Genomic DNA, 25119 nt, shown 5'->3' on the forward strand with positions numbered 1-25119 from the left:
CCATACATTCAAAGTAACCACATATTCATTAATGAGCAGGACAAGTAGATTTCAATGAAAAGCATTTACCTGCAAATTACTGGGTTTCTCTGAAAAGCCTGGAGATGAAAAATGAAAGCGTTATTTTATTTAATTGAAGATATCTTTTATTCTTTACAACATTAGTAGGCTCTGTAATTGTTTCTTGCACAAATTACTTCATTGAGAGTGAAATAGCTAATATCCAATTATCTTATCACACAGAACTTGTAGTAGTATATAAGAAATACAGAGTAATTCCCATCATCCAACTTTTATTTAAAAAAAAAAAAGAATCAAATCACAGAATGACAACAATTCATGTGAAGCATTAAGTCATGTCTATTAAGAGAACAAGATTAAAATATTTTGTTCCTTTTGGAAGCTGAATTCTGCTTTCTGGAAAAATTAATTAGAGCAGATAGCTTTGGCTTCTTAATGACCAATCAAGAAAGAACCCAGCAGAACTATGACTACTTCTATTCTAGCAGTGCATAATGTTGAGGCTACTTTCTCATTAACAGCTTATGGAGAGCAAGGGTACAGACACAGCAACCTCATACAAACATCATTCAATGAGGTAAAAACAATCTGGTTCTCAACTGACCTCTCTGGATCAGTTTGCAAGGAAATAAATGATACAAACATTGCTTGGTTGTAATGCACAACATGTGCGTTATTCCAAATCTTTTTCAAGTTTAGTGTCAAATCTTATTTCCTAACTCACACAACCTACTGCCCTGTGCTGCAGTCATCTTATACTTTACGACTCCATTCATGAAACAAGCATACAAAATGCTTCTACGAATTGTACCACAAAATAATTTTTAGATTTAAATAAATACTAAAAACAAATCATCAAGACTTGATTTTCGAACACTAGGTGGTCAAGTAACATGGAAATACATTAGAAAGACTACCACAGTCACCTCTTCCCCCCTCCCACACAGATTTCAAGCTTAGCAGAATCATATGAAGCAGACATTAAAGACAATTGGTAAGTTGATTTATGGATTCCAGAAGCTTGCTAAGATTTGGTGTCTGCTTACAAAAATAAAATTGGACTTGCCTTTTAGGCTATGTCATAGAATCCATATTATAAGCCACATTGCCAAAGCACTCTCAAAAAGATAAAAGCTTTATTCCAATAGCAAAACTTTCCAGCACACTTATGATCAATCAGGATGGTCATAAAGCAAATGCCATGAGCTGCAGGTGGAAACCCGCAGAAACATAACAAGAATTTGCCCACATATTTTAGTTTTTAAAGAAAAACAGGAAACTAAAAAAAATTAAATAAACAAACAAAAAGATCAACCAAATGATATTTTTCTTCTGCTGATTATCCAGAAATATCCAAAACCTCAGACAGATAAATCTTAAACCAGATACCACTCTCACCACTTTAAGCAACCACTTAAAGCAAAGAAAAACACCCGAACAAATACATATCCAAAAAGTATACATAATGAACGCAAGAACCGCCTGGACTAATCAAGCAGGCCAGCAAGTTCAGTGTTCACTGCTGTTAATTAACATCAGCCAAGCACTTCATTGCTACAGCACATACTCACTGAACAACAGGACTAACAAGGAAAACAAAAGAAAAAGTTCACTTGTCTATAAACACAGACAAATCCAATCTATGAGATATTTACCCTTGTTGTGCTCCCCTGAAACACTCTGCAAGCGTACTCCATGTTCAACTGCAGGTGGGAGAAACACAGGAGGAGATGCTTTCCTCGAACCTTCAGAACACGGCTGTACAATACAGTACATACGCGTAAGAATTTGTACAAAACAATTTTTTTAAAATAAAATCTAACAAAGGCTTTTGCATTTTAAATAAAAGGGCAAAAAAATCCTCACAATTCATCTAAACTATTCCATAATGTTGATTAAGGCTGGCAAATCACAGAGCCACACAAGAAATTAACACAGGAAATCAAGATGTTGATTGTGAACAAGAAGCTGCAGCTCTGTGTTGATTGAACATTGGCATCAAATTTGCACCTGGCATTCAAATATCAGCCTACATTGCTGGGGCACATGTCCCACAATGTTGAGTGAGTGCATCACTACGTTGCAAAAGCAAGATTTGATTTGCTTAAAGGCCAAAAAGGCAAAGCTGATAGCGATTAAGCTATCTAGAAAGTCTTGTATTTTTAAGAAAGGAGTGGGGAATTAGTTTTTTTCCCAACAACAAAGGCTAGAGGGGAAGTAGCTACAGACCCTGCTCACTCTCATCTTGAGAATTATCAGACAGAAAGGATAAACACAGCCAGCACACTTGGTGTCTGCTGAACATGATTTTCAAAATCGGATTAAGTCTATCTAGAGAAGACAGAGGTTCTATACAGAAAAATCTAAATGTCTGGGTTGCTCACTGTATTGGCATCCGTTAAACTCTGACTGGATCAGCAGAATAGATCTGAATAGTAGGAAAAAAAAAAATCCTCACAAAAATATGCCTGAGAAGTTCATAAGTTTAAAAGCAGCAATAAACTGCTGTATTAAAACTGTGCTAGAAAATCAACTCCAAAGCCTGCAGCCAGGAGGCCAACGTAAGTAGTCTGACATAACTTTGTCCCAGTACTATCTCAACAGAGAACCTACGCTACAGGTATTTCAATGACCCTCAGATACAGGACATCGAGCAGCAGCAACATGGGGTAAATAAGCCTCACCAGGGGCAGGGCCCAACTCAAAGGCAAGCTCTCACGTAGTTCTCATCTGGCTCTCCCACAGACCGGGGAGATGCACATATCACAGAAAGTACCTCAGAATCCCAGGGAGAATCAGACTCTTCCTTTTTCTCTGTTCCTACTGCTGGCAGAGCACCTACAAAAAAATGGACAAAGAGAGACACTGAGAATTTACTGCACTCCACTTTTATACCCCATCAGTCAAACAAAGGATCTGAAAGATGAGTAACAGTACTACAGCAAAGGACAAACCAAGAAATGAGTTACACTCAACGGTAGCTTTACACCCAGTCACATCACAGTATTCTGTTTTCTCCTCTTCATTTCTTTTCCAGCAAAAGATGCATAAGAATGGTGGCTGACATGACAATGTCCCTCGTGTTGGGACAACGTTAAGGAAGAAACTCCAGCATGCTTCAGTCTCAGCATATGGACACCCTGAGTCATCTTCCCTCTTGCCTACACCTCCATCATCTGGCACTTACTATCACATTCCACTCTACAGGACATACCACAAAAGCACGATACAAAACAACCTCACACTAAGAGGAAGCTGCCAACACACACGGCTCCTTGCTTAGTGCTATCAAGGGATACCTCACCTGACCATGATTCATAATCCTGCAACTTCTGACCAGGTACATACATAAGGACTGACATTTAGGAATGAAACAGAAGCTCACAGCTCCAATACAGTCCAGAACACTGCAAGCATTTTAAATCTTATCACTTCAAAGTCTAGTATCTTCTGACCACCAAACTCCCATCTAGAGCAGACCACAGTCAGTTCTCTCTTCTAAGCTACTCCATTATGTAAAACAAACTCAGGATTGACTCACACAGAAACGCAAGGAAAATTTACAGGAATGAGCCAGACAGGAGCAATGGCGTCCACTCTGGAAAACCATAACTGCTGATTCCAGCCTGAGTGCTGACTATTCACGCTTTTCCAAAATAAACTCTTTGCACATAAAATGCACTAAGAGAAAAGTGAATGCACCGTGAGTGCTGCTTCCACACCTTCTGAGCAGCAACTGACCAATAGCTACACGAGCTCTGAAAACATCTACAGCAACAAGATATCCTCTGGAGACGGACATACTATCTTCTGCTCTGAGACCCTGGGGTGAGTACCTAAGCACCCACCTCTCTCTGAGGTCATGCTCTCAAGCATACAAACGAGTAGCACAGGAGAGATCTCCTACATTTTACAACTGAACAAGGTGAGGCACTGGAAGAGTCTTCTCTGACTTTGAATCAGGTCAGCTCTTGGCTGAAGCCCTGAAAAACCACAGCTTTTCAATCTGATAGTACCCATTAGAAAGGGAATCAATAGTGTCACACACAAGGCACACTAGACTACCTACTTGTTTTGTGCAGATCAAGGAGAACACAGCAACAAAATTAATAAAGAAACTTGCATCATACATAATCATTAGGAACCCAGCACCACCATTTGTGACCTTTAGGAAAGAACGAAAAGCAACAAAAGCTGCAGACCTTCTCTACCACAGCAGGCTAGGGTTCACAGCTAAATCTTAAACCAGATACCACTCCCACCACTTTAAGCAACCACTTAAAGCAAAGAAAAACACCCGAACAAATACATATCCAAAAAGTATACATAATGAACGCAAGAACCGCCTGGACTAATCAAGCAGGCCAGCAAGTTCAGTGTTCACTGCTGTTAATTAACATCAGCCAAGCACTTCATTGCTACAGCACATACTCACTGAACAACAGGACTAACAAGGAAAACAAAAGAAAAAGTTCACTTGTCTATAAACACAGACAAATCCAATCTATGAGATATTTACCCTTGTTGTGCTCCCCTGAAACACTCTGCAAGCGTACTCCATGTTCAACTGCAGGTGGGAGAAACACAGGAGGAGATGCTTTCCTCGAACCTTCAGAACACGGCTGTACAATACAGTACATACGCGTAAGAATTTGTACAAAACAATTTTTTTAAAATAAAATCTAACAAAGGCTTTTGCATTTTAAATAAAAGGGCAAAAAAATCCTCACAATTCATCTAAACTATTCCATAATGTTGATTAAGGCTGGCAAATCACAGAGCCACACAAGAAATTAACACAGGAAATCAAGATGTTGATTGTGAACAAGAAGCTGCAGCTCTGTGTTGATTGAACATTGGCATCAAATTTGCACCTGGCATTCAAATATCAGCCTACATTGCTGGGGCACATGTCCCACAATGTTGAGTGAGTGCATCACTACGTTGCAAAAGCAAGATTTGATTTGCTTAAAGGCCAAAAAGGCAAAGCTGATAGCGATTAAGCTATCTAGAAAGTCTTGTATTTTTAAGAAAGGAGTGGGGAATTAGTTTTTTTCCCAACAACAAAGGCTAGAGGGGAAGTAGCTACAGACCCTGCTCACTCTCATCTTGAGAATTATCAGACAGAAAGGATAAACACAGCCAGCACACTTGGTGTCTGCTGAACATGATTTTCAAAATCGGATTAAGTCTATCTAGAGAAGACAGAGGTTCTATACAGAAAAATCTAAATGTCTGGGTTGCTCAGTGTATTGGCATCCGTTAAACTCTGACTGGATCAGCAGAATAGATCTGAATAGTAGGAAAAAAAAAAATCCTCACAAAAATATGCCTGAGAAGTTCATAAGTTTAAAAGCAGCAATAAACTGCTGTATTAAAACTGTGCTAGAAAATCAACTCCAAAGCCTGCAGCCAGGAGGCCAACGTAAGTAGTCTGACATAACTTTGTCCCAGTACTATCTCAACAGAGAACCTACGCTACAGGTATTTCAATGACCCTCAGATACAGGACATCGAGCAGCAGCAACATGGGGTAAATAAGCCTCACCAGGGGCAGGGCCCAACTCAAAGGCAAGCTCTCACGTAGTTCTCATCTGGCTCTCCCACAGACCGGGGAGATGCACATATCACAGAAAGTACCTCAGAATCCCAGGGAGAATCAGACTCTTCCTTTTTCTCTGTTCCTACTGCTGGCAGAGCACCTACAAAAAAATGGACAAAGAGAGACACTGAGAATTTACTGCACTCCACTTTTATACCCCATCAGTCAAACAAAGGATCTGAAAGATGAGTAACAGTACTACAGCAAAGGACAAACCAAGAAATGAGTTACACTCAACGGTAGCTTTACACCCAGTCACATCACAGTATTCTGTTTTCTCCTCTTCATTTCTTTTCCAGCAAAAGATGCATAAGAATGGTGGCTGACATGACAATGTCCCTCGTGTTGGGACAACGTTAAGGAAGAAACTCCAGCATGCTTCAGTCTCAGCATATGGACACCCTGAGTCATCTTCCCTCTTGCCTACACCTCCATCATCTGGCACTTACTATCACATTCCACTCTACAGGACATACCACAAAAGCACGATACAAAACAACCTCACACTAAGAGGAAGCTGCCAACACACACGGCTCCTTGCTTAGTGCTATCAAGGGATACCTCACCTGACCATGATTCATAATCCTGCAACTTCTGACCAGGTACATACATAAGGACTGACATTTAGGAATGAAACAGAAGCTCACAGCTCCAATACAGTCCAGAACACTGCAAGCATTTTAAATCTTATCACTTCAAAGTCTAGTATCTTCTGACCACCAAACTCCCATCTAGAGCAGACCACAGTCAGTTCTCTCTTCTAAGCTACTCCATTATGTAAAACAAACTCAGGATTGACTCACACAGAAACGCAAGGAAAATTTACAGGAATGAGCCAGACAGGAGCAATGGCGTCCACTCTGGAAAACCATAACTGCTGATTCCAGCCTGAGTGCTGACTATTCACGCTTTTCCAAAATAAACTCTTTGCACATAAAATGCACTAAGAGAAAAGTGAATGCACCGTGAGTGCTGCTTCCACACCTTCTGAGCAGCAACTGACCAATAGCTACACGAGCTCTGAAAACATCTACAGCAACAAGATATCCTCTGGAGACGGACATACTATCTTCTGCTCTGAGACCCTGGGGTGAGTACCTAAGCACCCACCTCTCTCTGAGGTCATGCTCTCAAGCATACAAACGAGTAGCACAGGAGAGATCTCCTACATTTTACAACTGAACAAGGTGAGGCACTGGAAGAGTCTTCTCTGACTTTGAATCAGGTCAGCTCTTGGCTGAAGCCCTGAAAAACCACAGCTTTTCAATCTGATAGTACCCATTAGAAAGGGAATCAATAGTGTCACACACAAGGCACACTAGACTACCTACTTGTTTTGTGCAGATCAAGGAGAACACAGCAACAAAATTAATAAAGAAACTTGCATCATACATAATCATTAGGAACCCAGCACCACCATTTGTGACCTTTAGGAAAGAACGAAAAGCAACAAAAGCTGCAGACCTTCTCTACCACAGCAGGCTAGGGTTCACAGCTAAATCTTAAACCAGATACCACTCCCACCACTTTAAGCAACCACTTAAAGCAAAGAAAAACACCCGAACAAATACATATCCAAAAAGTATACATAATGAACGCAAGAACCGCCTGGACTAATCAAGCAGGCCAGCAAGTTCAGTGTTCACTGCTGTTAATTAACATCAGCCAAGCACTTCATTGCTACAGCACATACTCACTGAACAACAGGACTAACAAGGAAAACAAAAGAAAAAGTTCACTTGTCTATAAACACAGACAAATCCAATCTATGAGATATTTACCCTTGTTGTGCTCCCCTGAAACACTCTGCAAGCGTACTCCATGTTCAACTGCAGGTGGGAGAAACACAGGAGGAGATGCTTTCCTCGAACCTTCAGAACACGGCTGTACAATACAGTACATACGCGTAAGAATTTGTACAAAACAATTTTTTTAAAATAAAATCTAACAAAGGCTTTTGCATTTTAAATAAAAGGGCAAAAAAATCCTCACAATTCATCTAAACTATTCCATAATGTTGATTAAGGCTGGCAAATCACAGAGCCACACAAGAAATTAACACAGGAAATCAAGATGTTGATTGTGAACAAGAAGCTGCAGCTCTGTGTTGATTGAACATTGGCATCAAATTTGCACCTGGCATTCAAATATCAGCCTACATTGCTGGGGCACATGTCCCACAATGTTGAGTGAGTGCATCACTACGTTGCAAAAGCAAGATTTGATTTGCTTAAAGGCCAAAAAGGCAAAGCTGATAGCGATTAAGCTATCTAGAAAGTCTTGTATTTTTAAGAAAGGAGTGGGGAATTAGTTTTTTTCCCAACAACAAAGGCTAGAGGGGAAGTAGCTACAGACCCTGCTCACTCTCATCTTGAGAATTATCAGACAGAAAGGATAAACACAGCCAGCACACTTGGTGTCTGCTGAACATGATTTTCAAAATCGGATTAAGTCTATCTAGAGAAGACAGAGGTTCTATACAGAAAAATCTAAATGTCTGGGTTGCTCAGTGTATTGGCATCCGTTAAACTCTGACTGGATCAGCAGAATAGATCTGAATAGTAGGAAAAAAAAAAATCCTCACAAAAATATGCCTGAGAAGTTCATAAGTTTAAAAGCAGCAATAAACTGCTGTATTAAAACTGTGCTAGAAAATCAACTCCAAAGCCTGCAGCCAGGAGGCCAACGTAAGTAGTCTGACATAACTTTGTCCCAGTACTATCTCAACAGAGAACCTACGCTACAGGTATTTCAATGACCCTCAGATACAGGACATCGAGCAGCAGCAACATGGGGTAAATAAGCCTCACCAGGGGCAGGGCCCAACTCAAAGGCAAGCTCTCACGTAGTTCTCATCTGGCTCTCCCACAGACCGGGGAGATGCACATATCACAGAAAGTACCTCAGAATCCCAGGGAGAATCAGACTCTTCCTTTTTCTCTGTTCCTACTGCTGGCAGAGCACCTACAAAAAAATGGACAAAGAGAGACACTGAGAATTTACTGCACTCCACTTTTATACCCCATCAGTCAAACAAAGGATCTGAAAGATGAGTAACAGTACTACAGCAAAGGACAAACCAAGAAATGAGTTACACTCAACGGTAGCTTTACACCCAGTCACATCACAGTATTCTGTTTTCTCCTCTTCATTTCTTTTCCAGCAAAAGATGCATAAGAATGGTGGCTGACATGACAATGTCCCTCGTGTTGGGACAACGTTAAGGAAGAAACTCCAGCATGCTTCAGTCTCAGCATATGGACACCCTGAGTCATCTTCCCTCTTGCCTACACCTCCATCATCTGGCACTTACTATCACATTCCACTCTACAGGACATACCACAAAAGCACGATACAAAACAACCTCACACTAAGAGGAAGCTGCCAACACACACGGCTCCTTGCTTAGTGCTATCAAGGGATACCTCACCTGACCATGATTCATAATCCTGCAACTTCTGACCAGGTACATACATAAGGACTGACATTTAGGAATGAAACAGAAGCTCACAGCTCCAATACAGTCCAGAACACTGCAAGCATTTTAAATCTTATCACTTCAAAGTCTAGTATCTTCTGACCACCAAACTCCCATCTAGAGCAGACCACAGTCAGTTCTCTCTTCTAAGCTACTCCATTATGTAAAACAAACTCAGGATTGACTCACACAGAAACGCAAGGAAAATTTACAGGAATGAGCCAGACAGGAGCAATGGCGTCCACTCTGGAAAACCATAACTGCTGATTCCAGCCTGAGTGCTGACTATTCACGCTTTTCCAAAATAAACTCTTTGCACATAAAATGCACTAAGAGAAAAGTGAATGCACCGTGAGTGCTGCTTCCACACCTTCTGAGCAGCAACTGACCAATAGCTACACGAGCTCTGAAAACATCTACAGCAACAAGATATCCTCTGGAGACGGACATACTATCTTCTGCTCTGAGACCCTGGGGTGAGTACCTAAGCACCCACCTCTCTCTGAGGTCATGCTCTCAAGCATACAAACGAGTAGCACAGGAGAGATCTCCTACATTTTACAACTGAACAAGGTGAGGCACTGGAAGAGTCTTCTCTGACTTTGAATCAGGTCAGCTCTTGGCTGAAGCCCTGAAAAACCACAGCTTTTCAATCTGATAGTACCCATTAGAAAGGGAATCAATAGTGTCACACACAAGGCACACTAGACTACCTACTTGTTTTGTGCAGATCAAGGAGAACACAGCAACAAAATTAATAAAGAAACTTGCATCATACATAATCATTAGGAACCCAGCACCACCATTTGTGACCTTTAGGAAAGAACGAAAAGCAACAAAAGCTGCAGACCTTCTCTACCACAGCAGGCTAGGGTTCACAGCTAAATCTTAAACCAGATACACCTCCCACCACTTTAAGCAACCACCTAAAGCAAAGAAAAACACCCGAACAAATACATATCCAAAAAGTATACATAATGAACGCAAGAACCGCCTAGACTAATCAAGCAGGCCAGCAAGTTCAGTGTTCACTGCTGTTAATTAACATCAGCCAAGCACTTCATTGCTACAGCACATACTCACTGAACAACAGGACTAACAAGGAAAACAAAAGAAAAAGTTCACTTGTCTATAAACACAGACAAATCCAATCTATGAGATAGTTACCCTTGTTGTGCTCCCCTGAAACACTCTGCAAGCGTACTCCATGTTCAACTGCAGGTGGGAGAAACACAGGAGGAGATGCTTTCCTCGGACCTTCAGAACACGGCTGTACAATACAGTACATACGCGTAAGAATTTGTACAAAACAATTTTTTTAAAATAAAATCTAACAAAGGCTTTTGCATTTTAAATAAAAGGGCAAAAAAATCCTCACAATTCATCTAAACTATTCCATAATGTTGATTAAGGCTGGCAAATCACAGAGCCACACAAGAAATTAACACAGGAAATCAAGATGTTGATTGTGAACAAGAAGCTGCAGCTCTGTGTTGATTGAACATTGGCATCAAATTTGCACCTGGCATTCAAATATCAGCCTACATTGCTGGGGCACATGTCCCACAATGTTGAGTGAGTGCATCACTACGTTGCAAAAGCAAGATTTGATTTGCTTAAAGGCCAAAAAGGCAAAGCTGATAGCGATTAAGCTATCTAGAAAGTCTTGTATTTTTAAGAAAGGAGTGGGGAATTAGTTTTTTTCCCAACAACAAAGACTAGAGGGGAAGTAGTTATTCTGTTTCACTACTGTGCTAGAAAATCAACTCAAAAGCCTGCAACCAAAGGGCCGATACAAGAAGCTTAACCTAACTTTGTCCCAGTACTATCTCCACACAGAACCTACACTACAAGAATTTCGTTGACCCTCAGATACAGGACATCGAGCAGCAGCAATATGGGGTAAATAAGCCTCACCAGGGGCAGGGCTCAACGCAAAGGCAAGCTCTCACGTAGTTCTCATCTGGCTCTCCCACAGACTGGGGAGATGCACATTTCACAGAAAGTACCTCAGAATCCCAAGGAGAATCAGACTCTTCCTTTTTCTCTGCTCCTACTGTGGGTTGGGCTTCTACAAAAAAAAAGGAGAAATACAGACACTGAGAAATATACTGCACTACACTTTTATACCCCATCAGTCAAATAAAGGATCTGAAAGACGAGCAGTAATTCTACAGCAAAGAACAAACCATACAGTGAGTCCCACTCAAGGGTAACTTTACATCCAGTCACATCACAGTATTCTCTTCACTCCTCTTCATCTGTTTTCCAGCAGAAGATGCCCAAGCAGGACAGCTGACATGGCTACGTTCACCATGTTTGGACAATGTTCTGTGCAGCATCTGACCAATAGCTACACATGCTCTGAAGAAGTCTACTGCAACAAGCAGTGCTCTGGAGTCAGACAATGGAAATAGTATCTTCTGTTTTCACACCCTGGGGTCTATGCCAAATTACCCAACTCTCTCTGAGCTGGTCATGCTCTCAAGCCCACAAAGGTTTAGCAAAGGAGAGATCTCCTACATTCTACAACTGAACAAGTTGAGGTACTGGAAGAGTCTTCTCTGAGTTTGACTCAGGTCTGCTTTTGGCTGAAGCCCTGAAAAACCACAGCTTTTCAATCAGATAGTAGCATCGGAAAGGGAAACAATATTGTCACACAGAAGATAGATTAGATTAGCTTCTTGTTTTGTTCAGACGGCATCAAGGAGAACACAGCAACAAAATTAATAAAGAAACTTGCATCATACGTAATCATTAGGAATCCAGCACCACCATTTGTGACCGTTAGGTAAGAACGAAAAAAAACAAAAGCTGCAGACCTTCTCTACCACAGCAGGCTAGGGTTCACAGGTAACAGGAAAGTTTATCATCTTTGAGGATAATCATCATTTTACTTTATTTACTGAACATTAATACTTATAGAGGAGCAATCAGGATCATATTTAAACTCACTTCTCGCATAAGCTGTGTCTTCTGAAACTTTACGGACTTGATGTTTATTACTAGAAACAGAATGTTTCACATCCCCCAAAACTGTCGTTTGCAGCTTCCTTCTAGTATCTTCCTTCTCCTGTTCTTCTTTCCATTTAGGTGACTCCTTCTAAAACAGATTGACCAAAACAGCTGAAAAGCACAGAAATCAATATCTACTTCACCACCCATTAACAACTTGGAAAACGGTTTTCTTGGGTAAGACTTAAATGAAGCAAAGTGCAACATGGTTTCTAAAGGCCTACAATTTTTAGTGGGAATCTGCACAATTAAACTGCAGTGCCTCATGTTGTAAACCTCATCTCTGGCTATGCAAAACCTCTGAGAAGCACTTCCTTGTGTCAATCTAAATGCAGTTTCATTGATATTATTCAGAAAGTCTTCTTTCTGCCTACATATCTCACAATTTCACTAGTTTCCTGCCCTCAATTTCATTCAAAACTTCCTTTTGTTTCTTCATTTCCAGTCATTACCTCATGAATTCTACTAAATGGCTACAACTTCTAATGGATATTATCCATTCCCTCAGTTTTACATAACAGAAAGTGCACAGATTCCAGAAAGAATGAAGTTTCCTGTCTTTCTCCTTCCAAAACTCTCCAATCTCATAATAAACATATTGAAAATAATGTCTGAGTTTGGCTATGAACAAGATGTTTTCAGTATCAAAATACAATGATTGAATACAGATACGTGATTGAGTATTAACAGGAAAATAGTTTACTGTCGCTTACCTGTATTACCCTTAACAAACTCTTCCAATTGAATCATCCCTGTACACTTACTTTTGTGCTTGAGGGAAATGCTGCCCATAGATTTTCCTCATATCTATTTAGGCCCAGGTTTTCACTTTCTTGTTTAAGTGTTTCATGGAATTTATTATGTACCTCTTTGCACTGCCCTTCTTCCTCTTCCACCAATTCATCTTCCTCAAGGTTGCCTGAATCTGAGACATCTTGTTTCAACAACTCTCCACATTCTCCTCTGCTCAGATTTGCACCTGTTGGTTTTTTTTGTTTGAGGCTTTTCTTCTGTGACTTAGGAATTTCAATTCTAGAACTATCACCACCACCTTAAAGCATGAGAAAGGGAAAGAGGAATATGAATCAAATGGGTTATATAAATAGCAGCAGGCATTTTACCCATTAAAAACACAGGAAAGTAGTCATCTGGGACTGTATGGAAAAGAAGCCAGGTAAGGGCAGGATGGGAGAAGGACACATCAGACACAAAGGCTTAGGAGGGGACTCAGTATGGTCATTTCCATTATCTTACTTATTTTATTCTGACATGACCATCTGTTCTGTTCTTATAACACTACTTTCCTCAATTACTACAGCCAAGTGAAAACAACAACAACAAAAACCGAAATGAAATTACTTAGTAAGTTTACTTTTGTATGTCATTGTATTATGAAGTACTTTCCAAATAACTTACCATTATTTCTGAACTTTTGGGGAACATTCATTAACGATGTCAAGTTTGGCTTCTGTGGCTTCTGCAAATAAAAACACATTTTAAAAGAATTATTTGATCTGTTTTTGTTTGCTTTTTTGTTTTAAAGCAAATCCTTTACTTACATCAAATCTTGAACAGTAAATACAACCAGGCTGTCCCCTTTTGAAAGGACTCAGATACTTGCTAGATCCTTCAACTTTAATTACACAAACATTCCTCTCCTCTTGTGTACAAGTCAGTGACTATTCAAAACTATCTGTAAATGCGTAACAATTCTAAAAAGGTATTTTAATCCATTGGTAAAATACAACTACACTCGCGATTACTTACTTGTAAGTATGCACAACTCAAGTATCAATTAAAGTTCCTGAAGCTTGAAGAATAAATTAGTTAATATAACTCCACTTAGTGAAATATCTGTAAATTTCAAAATAATGCTAGAAATTTGAATCACTTCCCCTAAAATCAATGTAAGAAAATAGAAAAAATTTTAAAGTACACATGCTTACATCTCCAGCATTACAGAGTGTGCTGAACTAACAAACTAAAGTTCCTAATCACTGCAGAATCCCAGTGCAACAGACTAAATACTCCAGACGCCATTGAAAAAACTGGTAATCCTTTGGAACATTCATAAAAACAGCAGGATAAGCACATGGAGCTTATAAAGAGAAAAGTCCAAATATTCAAAAAATGAAGATAGTCATGCAGTGTGAGATTATATACAAGCACGGAATGTCATCCCACAGAAGGAAAAAAGAAAGAAAAAATAATTATTTGAGCAACTCAAGTATCGAACACTTGAGGAACCTAGTGAGGAAGGAAAGAGAACCAGGTGATGAACAATTTCACTAGATTTTGATAAATAAATGTTCTTTTTCATTATCGTGTTCTTTTTCATTAATCATCCTATCATGTAAATTAGGGGAAACAATTGTGAATTTTGAAAGAGAACAGAACAGGTTATTTATTAACTTATCAATTCCTAGGGTTGGCAAATCTCACTCAATGAACAACTAATACAATGTGGTAGTTTATCTTAATATCTACTCTTTTGCCTCAAACCACAAATCTACTGCATGTTCTGCCAAAGCAACAATTTTTAGGAAAAACTTACAGCAGAAGAAAGGTTGGCAGATGAGAGACTTTTCTTAAGGAGGAAAAAAAAAAAAAAAAAAAACAAACAAAGAATTGGCTGGAAAAAGAGTTTCCTTCTATCTCATAGGAAATTGCCTTCAAATCACTTATTTTACACAACTATTTTCCCATAAAGGCACCATACCTTGGCTGTAAAATCCAGTTCTTCTTCCTCAGAATTATTCCAGGTGCCATTACTGCCCTCTTTTTCAGAACTTCAAAAACAACGAAAAGTAAGTACTGGTCCTCTCAAATAATTCCTCAAATAAGCATTTGGTATTTTTATAAGACTCACCTTGTTGAGTATCCTTCGAAAAAGTCATCCATTGCTGTTCAAATATAAATCGACATGTTGAGATTAGATTTTGCATACTAAAAATTAACCAATACAGACATTTAACATGAAAACAGCTCATAAGAGTACAGAAGCTGAAGTGGCCAATTCAATAAGAACAGCATGAAGGAAAGTATTTACAAAAAAAATGCTTTTTCAAATTATACTGAAAAACAAATCAGACATATCTACAATATCTACCATTTTTTGCTGCCGTACCTTGCTATGGATTATAAATAAATATAAAGTATATTTATAAATACAAAGAAAATCAAAAAGCATACTCAGGAGCTATAGGTTATCCCTAGCTAGAAGAATCACCAGCATTTCTCTACAGTGAATCAAAAAATGATATACTTGAGACAAAAGGAGCATTAGCAGGGCATGCTATACTACACCCCCAAGTTTTTATCAGTTCAGTGAAGGTAGTAACTCACACCTAAGACTATAGGATAGGTCAGGTCAAAAGGGATCTCTGGAAGTCTCTCAACCAACTACTTAAAGCCAGCTCAGCTTTGAGGTCAGGAAAAGTTGGTCAGGGTTTTATTCAGTCTAGTCTTGAACACCTCCAAGAGAAGGTTCACAACTTCTCTATTTTGCCATCCTTATCATGGCAACACTTTTCATCTCCAGCTAGAAACCATCTTGCTTCCATTTATACCTCTTGCCATCTTCGCTTCCTGTCAAGTATCACAGGGAAGCATCTGGCTTTGTCTTCTCATCTGCATTGGACGCTGCAGTTAGGGCCCTTCAAAGCTGCCTCTTCTTCAGGCTGAGTAAGTCCACTTTCTCAGCCCTCTCTCACAGGGCAAATACTCCTTCACAAATATGATGGCTCCCTAGAGAATTAGCTTGCTATTGATCCATCGACCTCTCACGTAGAAGGAACTCAAAATTACAGCCAAGGCACAGTCAAGTGAGTGCTAAACAGGGGCTGACAATCGCTTCTCTCAGTCTCCTGGCTTTGCTACTCTTAGCACAGTGCAAGCTGCAGCCCTTAGCTGCCAGAGCACCCTGCTGCCTCATGCTCAGCTTGCCTTCTGACAGGTCTGTGTCCTTTCTCAGCAGAGCTGCTCCCCTGCTGTGCAGTCCCATCATGTTTTGTAGGAAGGGGCTTTTTCACCCCAAATGGGTCTTGGTATTTGCCCCCGATGGATTTCTTAAGATGCCTGCCAGTCTATTGCCCTGGCTCATTGAAGTCCCTCTGAATGCCAGCTCTGTGCTGAAGCATATCCAACAATCGCTCTTACTTCAGATCATTAGCAACCCTGATGAGAGCGCCCTGCAGTAAATCCTTCAGGTCACCGTTCTAATGAAAACTGCAGTCTAGGAACACAATTTTTGAAGCGCTAACACCTCTTAACAACTAAAACATAATAGAAGGACTTTCTGATTCCCAGCACAGAAAGGAAAACAGACATATCTGATCTCCACATAGAAATCATAATTCCTGAAGTTTCTGAACTGTTAAATATTATAACAAAAAGAAGGGTTACTACTAACAACCTACAAATGAGTGTACAAATTTTGCCTTTCCTAAACACAGTATGCGAGAATATTCCCTGATCTGAACACAGCTTTCTGAGATGCAGTACAGTATAAATGTTCAAAGAAATCTCATGGAGAAAAAAGCTAGAGGCTGAAACTTCCCATCTGAGGGCATCTTAAATGGTTCAAATGCTAACAATCTGATTTTTGATGTTTTCCACTACAGAAAACACAGAATATTCTTAAATGCTAATGGAATCCTGCTGTATGTAAAGCTAAATAACTAACTCAGTACTATGACTCTATCTGCTAACTTTCCACGCAGAACAGAAAATTGCTGCTGTGTGGAACAGTTAAACTCTGGACGAACGACTTCAGTTACATCTTCAATGAGTACCACTAGAAGTAAGGAAAACAGCTCATTAAATTACCTACACTTTTGCTTTCAACATATAAATACTGCCAATGATCCTGCTATCCTTTAGAAGGCGAGACAGGAATTTGATGAGATAGCTTTCAGCTAGACCAAAACCACAGCCATGATGCACTGACACAGAAATGAGATCTAGTCTCCAGGGACCTGTTTCCACTTTAACTGAAGCCTATATCACCATTTCTGAGCAAGAGGAGAACAGATTACAAAACAAACAACCCCAAAACCAACACTATCACAAGTGATAAAAGCAAATGCTGAATTCAGTAATAAGGGACTCATGCAAAACATGCAAAGAAACAAAAGCTGCCCCAAATCCACTCTAACTCATAGATCTTAAATCATCAAGATACAGATCTGCAAGATAATAAGCACCTATGATGAATAAGTATTTGTGTATCACAAGACATGTATGGTATTTAAAATACTGCTGTGCAGAATGAATACCTTCACTCGATTCTCCTGTTCTCAGAGTCTGCTCAGGGGACCGTTGCATTTCTATATCCATTAAGGGAAAGGCATGGAAAGGACAGACAACAATGACATCAGAATAAATGCGGAATCTCACAAGTTTGGAAAATACAAAAAGCACACACACAAAGCTACAGCACTGGGAGAATGCGCTGTGACTATGACATGCATTTGTGTGCATGTGTACATCTGTGTGTCAAAAGAGAAACTGTGGAACACTACCTTGACATCAAATTCTTTCACAATAAATCTGTTACTTTTCTCTGGAGCAGAAGTTTGTCCTACTTACATGGATTTTATCACATACACATGCAGTGCTGTGGAAAAACAGCTACTATCAGAAACATACACTTAAGAGAAAGTTTAAAAGAATCATAGGATGGCTTGGGTTGAAAAGAACCTCAAGATGATTTCTCATCCCTTCTGGCTTTTCTCTGTTTCCTTAAGAGGGAATACAGGAAAAGTTTTATCTGACCTCAGGAGATAAAAATCACACAGAAGTGATAATTTACTTTTGTAAAGAGTTTTACAATGCTGAGACAATTCCTCTAATCATAGAAACACTAAGGTTGGAAAAGGTTATCAAGTCCAATTGCAAATGACTCAGGGAAACACTGAACAATACACTAGTATGTGCTGCAGTGGCCAAACATACTGTCACTGCAAACATACTAGAAACAGAAATAGCACAACTACTGTTTTCCTCAAAAATAAATTGTTACTTAAAATCTAAGAGATCGGTCATTCAATATGTTCTGGAAGCCAATCTGTACGTGATTAATAAAAGGGTTCATGTTCTGACATCCAAATAATCATGAGCAAACTTGTTGAAAAATGCTGACCTGTTCAACATTCTTCAGAATCTCCTCTTCTAATTAGAAGGTACAAAAGTAGCAGAAAGGATAAGGTCAAAATTTTAGATAGCAGAAAAATAAAACAGAAGAGCAAAAGGCAATAAAAGAATTCCAAAGTGGGTATTTCTCTGGTCTCTCTCTCAACATCCCGGCTTCTCTAAAGGACACTTTTAAGACTGTTACTGTGGCATATTAAAAGGACTCTCATGATTCAGGGTGTGGATGCAATCAGAGACTGCAGAATTAATTCCAATATTGTTTCTACTATGCTACTGAACTTTCTCTCTGCTCCCTCCTACTCCTCATGCTGGTGTCATCTTTAAGAGACTGAGCACAGGGAGAATCACAGAATGGTTTGAGTTGGAACAGACCTTTAATATCATCTAAATCCAACTCCCTGCTATAGGCAGGGACACCTCCCTCTAGACCAGGTTGCTCAAAGCCCCATCCACCTTTGGCTTTGAATGCTTGCAGGGAAGGAGCATTTACAACCTCTCTGGGCAACCTGTTCCAGTGTCTCATCCCCCTCACAGTAAAGAATTTCTTCCTGATATCTAGTCTAAATGTACCCTCTACTTGGAAGAAGAAACCCTCAAATCACATATTTTAAATTAACCCAGGCCTGTTAGTCCTTACAATGGGGTACCAGAGCAACTATCTACGTGCATGGAAGGTAGCAACTGAGTGGATTTGGATAAAAAAAAGTATTTCAATGATTAAACCAACTGTATCGAGCCCCACTGAAAAACAAGCAAACAAAACTTCAAAACCAAGCTACGAAGAAACTTTTTCAACCACTCTCTAGTTCAAAGTAACTGCTCCTAAGTCAAAGGCAACATCACTTGGGTCTAAAATCTATACTTCCATCTGGGATAAGTCCAGGAAGAAAAAATATGCCATGTATTCTTTGATCATATTTCTCAGTCTTTATAATAAAAAAGTAATGACTTGTGTTTGAACAGTCTGCTGCCCATCTGACACATGATTCTCACAAAACCCTTAAAAATAAGGAACAAATAAAACCTCGTACGTTGGGGCTTGAAACGTAAACTGCAAGGCAATCTCATTCATACTAAAATAGCAACTTTCTAAGATTCATTTAGGGCAATTTCAGCTTATAAACGCTGCCTGGATTTTACAAATTCATTGAAGGAATGTATTTCTTTTATTTACAAGGCAATGAGAAAATGTAACAGTTTTTCTGGATCACAAAGTCTTTCTCAGTTGTTTTTTTTTTTTTCTTTTTTAAATAAAAGTAATTGAAAAAAACATTATTTGATTATAAATCAAACCATGTCCAAAAAGATACGGTATATACAAACAATGTACTGTTGTTGCTTATGAAGTTATTTTTCCAAGACAATTTTTGTTACGTCTCCACAACACAAACAAAAGCAATTGTAATTGAAGGTGAGAAATTGTGTCTCCCAAAAAAGGAGCTTTATGCAGGTGAAACTATTAAAATTAAAACAAAGTGACAGAAATCCAGTGGTAATCAACAAAAGATGCATCTTCTTGCAATTCATCTGCTGCTTCGCTGCTACAGAAGATAAAACTACTATTTGGGATGAAACTACAGCTTTTGCAATTGGATTTTCTGAACAACAATCTAAATGAGCATCTCTAAGAAAAATTGCACACCCATAAAACAAGGCTACTTTAACCTATTTTGTTTCTTCTCTTCCCTCCTCCCCCTTGCTAAAGGGACAATTTAAATAAATGGGCAACTTGATGTGCTGAAAGTGACAACTGTATGAGCAGATGGATGTAGTGCACACAAATCACAACTGTCCCCACAGCCTGTGGAGATGCAGTGTAAACTAGCAGCAAGCAAACACATTCATAACACTTCTTATTACAGTCCACCTGATGCTTCCACTGAAGTCCACACTGAGCACGGTGAATTTAAAAGATGCAAACCAACCTAAGGAAGGGGCCACCACGATTCTGCCCATTAGCTCTACCACAGTTAAGTATCCTACCTCCTCTGCTCGAAGCAGCTGCACCCAACGTAAAGCCAGCAGCTCTTGCCTGGTGAGGAGTCACTGGCACAGGGATGCCTCCTTTAGCACCTGCAGAAGCTTCCCCTGCGTTCTCATGGTCTGCATATTCTGCCAGTGTTTTACTAAGACTATGGAGAGCAAAAAAGGAAATGCATTTGGGAAAAATAATCCCATAGCTACATAAACACTTAATGGGATAATAAGAGCCTTATACTATCCATCCTAAACATAACCATAGCCAAAACAATTTTCATATTCAGTAAGTGTAACATACTCTACTTTTTGCAAACCGTAACATACTCAAATATAATGGACACATCTATTTTATAGATGCACATCCAGATCTATGAAGTTATTTACTTCTGCTCGGTACCCTTTGCAGTCCAGTTTTTACAAATACAACCACTCTTATGAATGAACACCCATGGGTAAAATACTTATGTGTAGGAGGAGTTAAACTGCTTAGTAATTTAACAAAAGAAATAACAGCTAGATCTCCTCTGAAACAAAACAGGTGGTTCCTGGTCAGTGGAACTGAAGACAGTAATAACAAGGGTTCTGTTTTGAGAAGAATTTACAAACATTTCAGTTTTTCAAGTTGAACTTCTGCGTCTGTGGGCTACAGACACATTTTAATAGTGTATAGCAGGCAGACATCAGCTTAGAAACAAACACTTGAAATCTTACAGAGAATTTTGAGCAGAAGCCCTTTTCTCAACTTTCAAATTAACACCAGACACATGAACAGTATACGTGAGAAGATGTCAATGAACACATCTTCAAAATAGCACCGTTAAACTTGGTGCTGTTACCAAAAAGGTTCAAACTCAACACTGATAACTAAAAACCTAGCAATAAATTTAAAAGTTTACCTAGCATTTCCATGAAGAATAGCATAGTCCTCAGCTGTCCATCCATTAACGTCTTTATGGAAAATTTCAGCACCATAGCGAAGAAGTATTTCTACCAACTTAAGCTCCCCACCGGCTGCTGCAGTCATAAGTGGGGTTCTACAGCATCCAAAATACAAGACAAACCATACAATTTAGTCAGACATTGTAATTATTTTAATTCCCATTTGCTCAATCTCAAAGAAAATCACTTTATGAACAGAAAAAAAAGCTTCCATATTAACAACACTTGCATACAAACTTGGCATCAATTTGAAAAACTCTCTCTGGCATAACAGCAATGTTGCTGGCACAATAGCAATTTTCCTGCCACAGCGGCTACCAGAAACAATGTTTTCTTGCAGTTCTCAATGCAGAAAACATGCAATAATGCATGCCACCTGCCAAGCTGAGACCTGCTTTCGCCAGTCACTCAACGAGCTCTTTCTCTGTGTCTTTCTACTTCAATGCTCATTCCCATCCCTCCCATCAGTCCAACCTGAAGACAACTAAGGTGACCTGCAGAGTTTAGACCATCTCCTCACCTTTCACACGGATCTCGAGTGTGAACATCAGCTCCTTTTTTAAGAAGGAGCTCTACCATTTCTTTGTGATTTTCAGAGATAGCAAGAGTAAGAGGAGTACATCCGTCCTGAAAGAACAGAAATAATTCAAGTTAAAAATCAAAAGAAACAAACAAAAAATCTACAATAAAAATATCAATGCAACTTTTTGAACTTCTCTATTGAATCTCGAAATGTACCTTATTCTGAGCATTGATACGGGCACTGTGCTCAATTAACATCCCTGCTAGAAATGTGTTAGGAGTTACAGCAGCCAAGTGAAGGGCAGTGTTGCCACCAGCATCTGCCAGGTTCGGATCAGCACCATGCTCTAGCAGGATCACTGCACATCTTTCTTTCTGGCATTGTACTGCCTGGAAACAACACACACACACACACACAAAAAAAAAAAGGTAAAATTTCCAGCAGTCATATTTCACTGTGTCACTACTACTACAACTTCCCATTCCTGGAATATAAAAGCATCTGCCAAGATTAGCTAGCACATGCCAAAGCCACACTGATTACAGCATGCATGCTTCTACACAGACTTACTTAAAGAATCTGGAAAGACATCATTTAATACATAATCAATAATTCCTACTTGCAGCAACATAGTATGTTCTACTTACCTTCATCAGTGGAGATCTGTTATCACTGTCAAAAAGATTTAGCTTACACTTGTTTTCTACTAGAAACGTAACGACATCCTCACGTCCATTTGCACAAGCAAGATGCAGTGGTGTCCTAAAAGTGAAACGTGTAAATTGAAACAGACAGCTAAATAAATATTTTCACTCTGTGGTACATGAACAGGGCAAATTGCATTTCTTTATCCCAATTACCTCCCAAAATAAACAAAATCAAATAAAAACAAGCTTATTCCATTACCAGCGTGCACCAAACCATGTCGCTTAGTACAACATCTACATGTTTCTTGAACACCTCCAGGGACGGTGACTTTACCACCAACCTGGGCAGCCCATTCCAGTGCACAACCACTCTCTGGAGAGGCTTATCCTAGCATCCAACGTGAACCTCCCCTGGTGCAAGCTGAGGCTGTTCCCTCTTGTCCTAACAGCTCCCATCACAGGCAGGCTGATGAGTACCCTCCATAAGACCAGCTTCCTCCAAGGCAGAGAAAATGAGGACGAAATAACAGGCAGAACGTCAAATAACTCATCATGCCTTGTCACAGACATGGAACAACTCGAGGGTGACTGTCCCCACTGAGAAATTCCCAAATAAGTATACAAGATCCTTCACCTCCGAATAGAAGCCTGACAATATTGATCTGAGCACTGTATTTATTATTTATTTAGCACAGTGTACCGCAAAGAGCTCGAATGAGTAATTTAACTGTAACAAACACAACTTTGTGCAGGAGCCCCTCCTCACCCAAAAGCAGCCGTTACCAAGCACTGGGGAATATGACAACCTAAAGGAACCACCATCAGCTTCGCAAGCAAGAAAGCCTTCATGAAGCCAGCAGCCTTATCGCTGCCCTTTCTCACCAGCCCCCAACAGAGCTCTCAGCTCGGAGGAATGCCGAGCAGCCCTACGAGGGATCCAGGCCGGGAGGGCACATCGGAGCGGCCTCTACCGGCCGTCCCAGCCACGCGCGGCCCCCGTTAACAGCAGCCCTCTGTGCCCAGGTCATGCAGCGGGGATCCCGGCCCGGCCCGCCGCCCTTACCGCTGCGCCTTGTCGCGCTCGTCGATGTCGTGCTTCTTCAGTCCTTGCTGCACCAGGGCCAGGTCTCCGGCGGTGGCCCCTCGGTGCAGCTTGGTCAGCTCCTTCCGGCGGATCTCGTACGCACCGGCGGAGCACGCCGAGGCGGCGCTGCCGGGCGGCGGATCCCGTTTTTTCTTCTTTACGAAGCTGAGCATCTTCTTCATATTGTCTCAAAACTCTGCCGGGCCGAGCCCCGAGCAGGACGCGGAAACACGGCGCACGCTCAGGAAGCCGCGGCCCAACCCACAGGCTGCAGGGCAGCCTCAGGCTCCCAGCCGGAGCCGGGAGCCCCACGTATGCGTTATACGTGCGATATTAAGCGATGCTAAGCGATATGAAGCGATAGTAAGCGATATCAAGAGGATACACACCCGCGGAGAGCAGGAGTGTGCGCGTCTGTAGGCTCGGCTGCCTCAGAAAGCGGTTGGCAACGGTGTGTCCTGGGGCCGTTGCCTTTGGAATAGTCACGGGGATAACCGTCTGCAGGGTTATTTCTTGCCCTACTTGTGGGTATTATTTAATAGGGATCTCAAAGCACGCGTTTTTAACCTGTTACTAAACTAGTTGTCAGCTTTCTGTCTTCAGTTTTCCCATCTTCCCCTCCCCCCCTCCACCTTTGTTCATACTGTTTATTAAATCTTTAATATGGGTGATTTTGAATAATATTTTTAATTCATTCCTGTTAAAAACAAATAGTTCCATTTAATTTTTATTTTTCTTCAGAAATTGGTATTTCCTGTCACAGTTCCTCATATTCTCAGTGTGTTCTCTTTGGTAATCTGGAGCTTTCTCTAAGAACCATTGAGCAATTGCTATTCCTATTGCTGTCTGCGTGAGGTGATTCCTCTTCTCTTACCCAGTACTAGATCCACGTAGCACAGTAAGATTTTCAAGTAAGGGCTTAAGTGTGGCTTAAGTGTTGCGTAAGCATTGGCATTTGGGTTAGTCTGCTAAAGACTCACCTTTCCTTTGACATAACAATACGGCTGGATAATTTAGCTCACAATCCTTGCAGCTCTGAGGTACAAAATGGCAGTCTGAAGCTCTCTTTTTGCAGTCTTTATTTTTCCCCTATTAAATCACTGTGTGTATTTTGCTTATTGAAGAGTAACAATGGCAGTAAAGGCTTGTGTGCTGCGTGTTGTCTGGTCATAGAATCTTTTAATCATAGAATGGAATGGCCTGGATTGAAAAGGCCCACAATGACCATCTAGTTTCAACCCCCCTGGATATAGCCACATCCAGCCTGGCCTTGAATGTCTCCAGGGATGGGGCATCCTCAACCCCCTGGGGCAACCTGTTTCAGTGAGTTACCACCCTCTGTGTGAAAAACTTCCTCCTAATATCTAACCTAAACCTCCCCTGCCTTAGTTTCAAACTATTCCCCTTGTCCTATCAGTATCCACAGGTGATTTACTACGCCTGATTTGCAGCTGATGTGTTTACAAGCTGGGAAATCTGGCTGGGCAGATAGCATGTTTCTGCATTGCTTGCTCCAGGGCTTTGAAGAGAACTGGGCAGTTGCAGGTAGAGACTATAGCAGCTCCAGCTCTGTCTAGGTTGGAGAGCTGGAGCTGAGGTGGTGCTTTTGATGTTACACTCTTGCTTCCCTATGCAGCCAATGTGTATGCTTAAATACAGTTTTGCTTGTTCCTGGTC

At 40.4% G+C, this 25119-nt stretch overlaps 1 protein-coding gene across 1 annotated transcript; it reads right to left on the reverse strand.

The window, feature by feature from the left end:
• Positions 1 to 51: 51 nt before the first annotated feature.
• On the reverse strand, positions 52 to 24037 carry LOC146756891 (uncharacterized). The gene is made up of 19 exons (XM_085523831.1): positions 23422 to 24037; positions 22359 to 22473; positions 21927 to 22100; positions 21709 to 21815; positions 21146 to 21283; positions 20253 to 20401; positions 17393 to 17443; positions 14986 to 15019; positions 14836 to 14905; positions 13533 to 13593; positions 12983 to 13167; positions 12057 to 12204; positions 11111 to 11172; positions 7405 to 7507; positions 5662 to 5723; positions 4541 to 4643; positions 2798 to 2859; positions 1677 to 1779; positions 52 to 98 (listed from the first exon to the last, which is right to left on the reverse strand). Exons 1-19 carry the CDS (start codon positions 23622 to 23624, stop codon positions 52 to 54), a joined length of 1977 nt encoding a protein of 658 aa, XP_085379957.1. The 5' UTR covers positions 23625 to 24037.
• Between the last annotated feature and the right edge of the window lie 1082 nt (positions 24038 to 25119).

The sequence above is a fragment of the Coturnix japonica genome, chromosome 25, assembly GCF_054131305.1.
Source record: "Coturnix japonica strain WE chromosome 25, WE-NBRP24, whole genome shotgun sequence".
Classification (NCBI taxonomy): Eukaryota; Metazoa; Chordata; class Aves; order Galliformes; family Phasianidae; genus Coturnix; species Coturnix japonica.

Excerpts from the sequence above, each read along its gene's own strand:
- LOC146756891 (XM_085523831.1), bottom strand. The coding sequence starts at position 23,624 with ATGAAGAAGATGCTCAGCTTCGTAAAGAAGAAAAAACGGGATCCGCCG. Across the intron at positions 14,906-14,985 it reads TTCGAAGGATACTCAACAAG|TTCTGAAAAAGAGGGCAGTA; the intron begins GTGAGTCTTATA and ends TTGTTTTTGAAG. Across the intron at positions 4,644-5,661 it reads ATTCTCCCTGGGATTCTGAG|CCGTGTTCTGAAGGTTCGAG; the intron begins GTACTTTCTGTG and ends TGTATTGTACAG.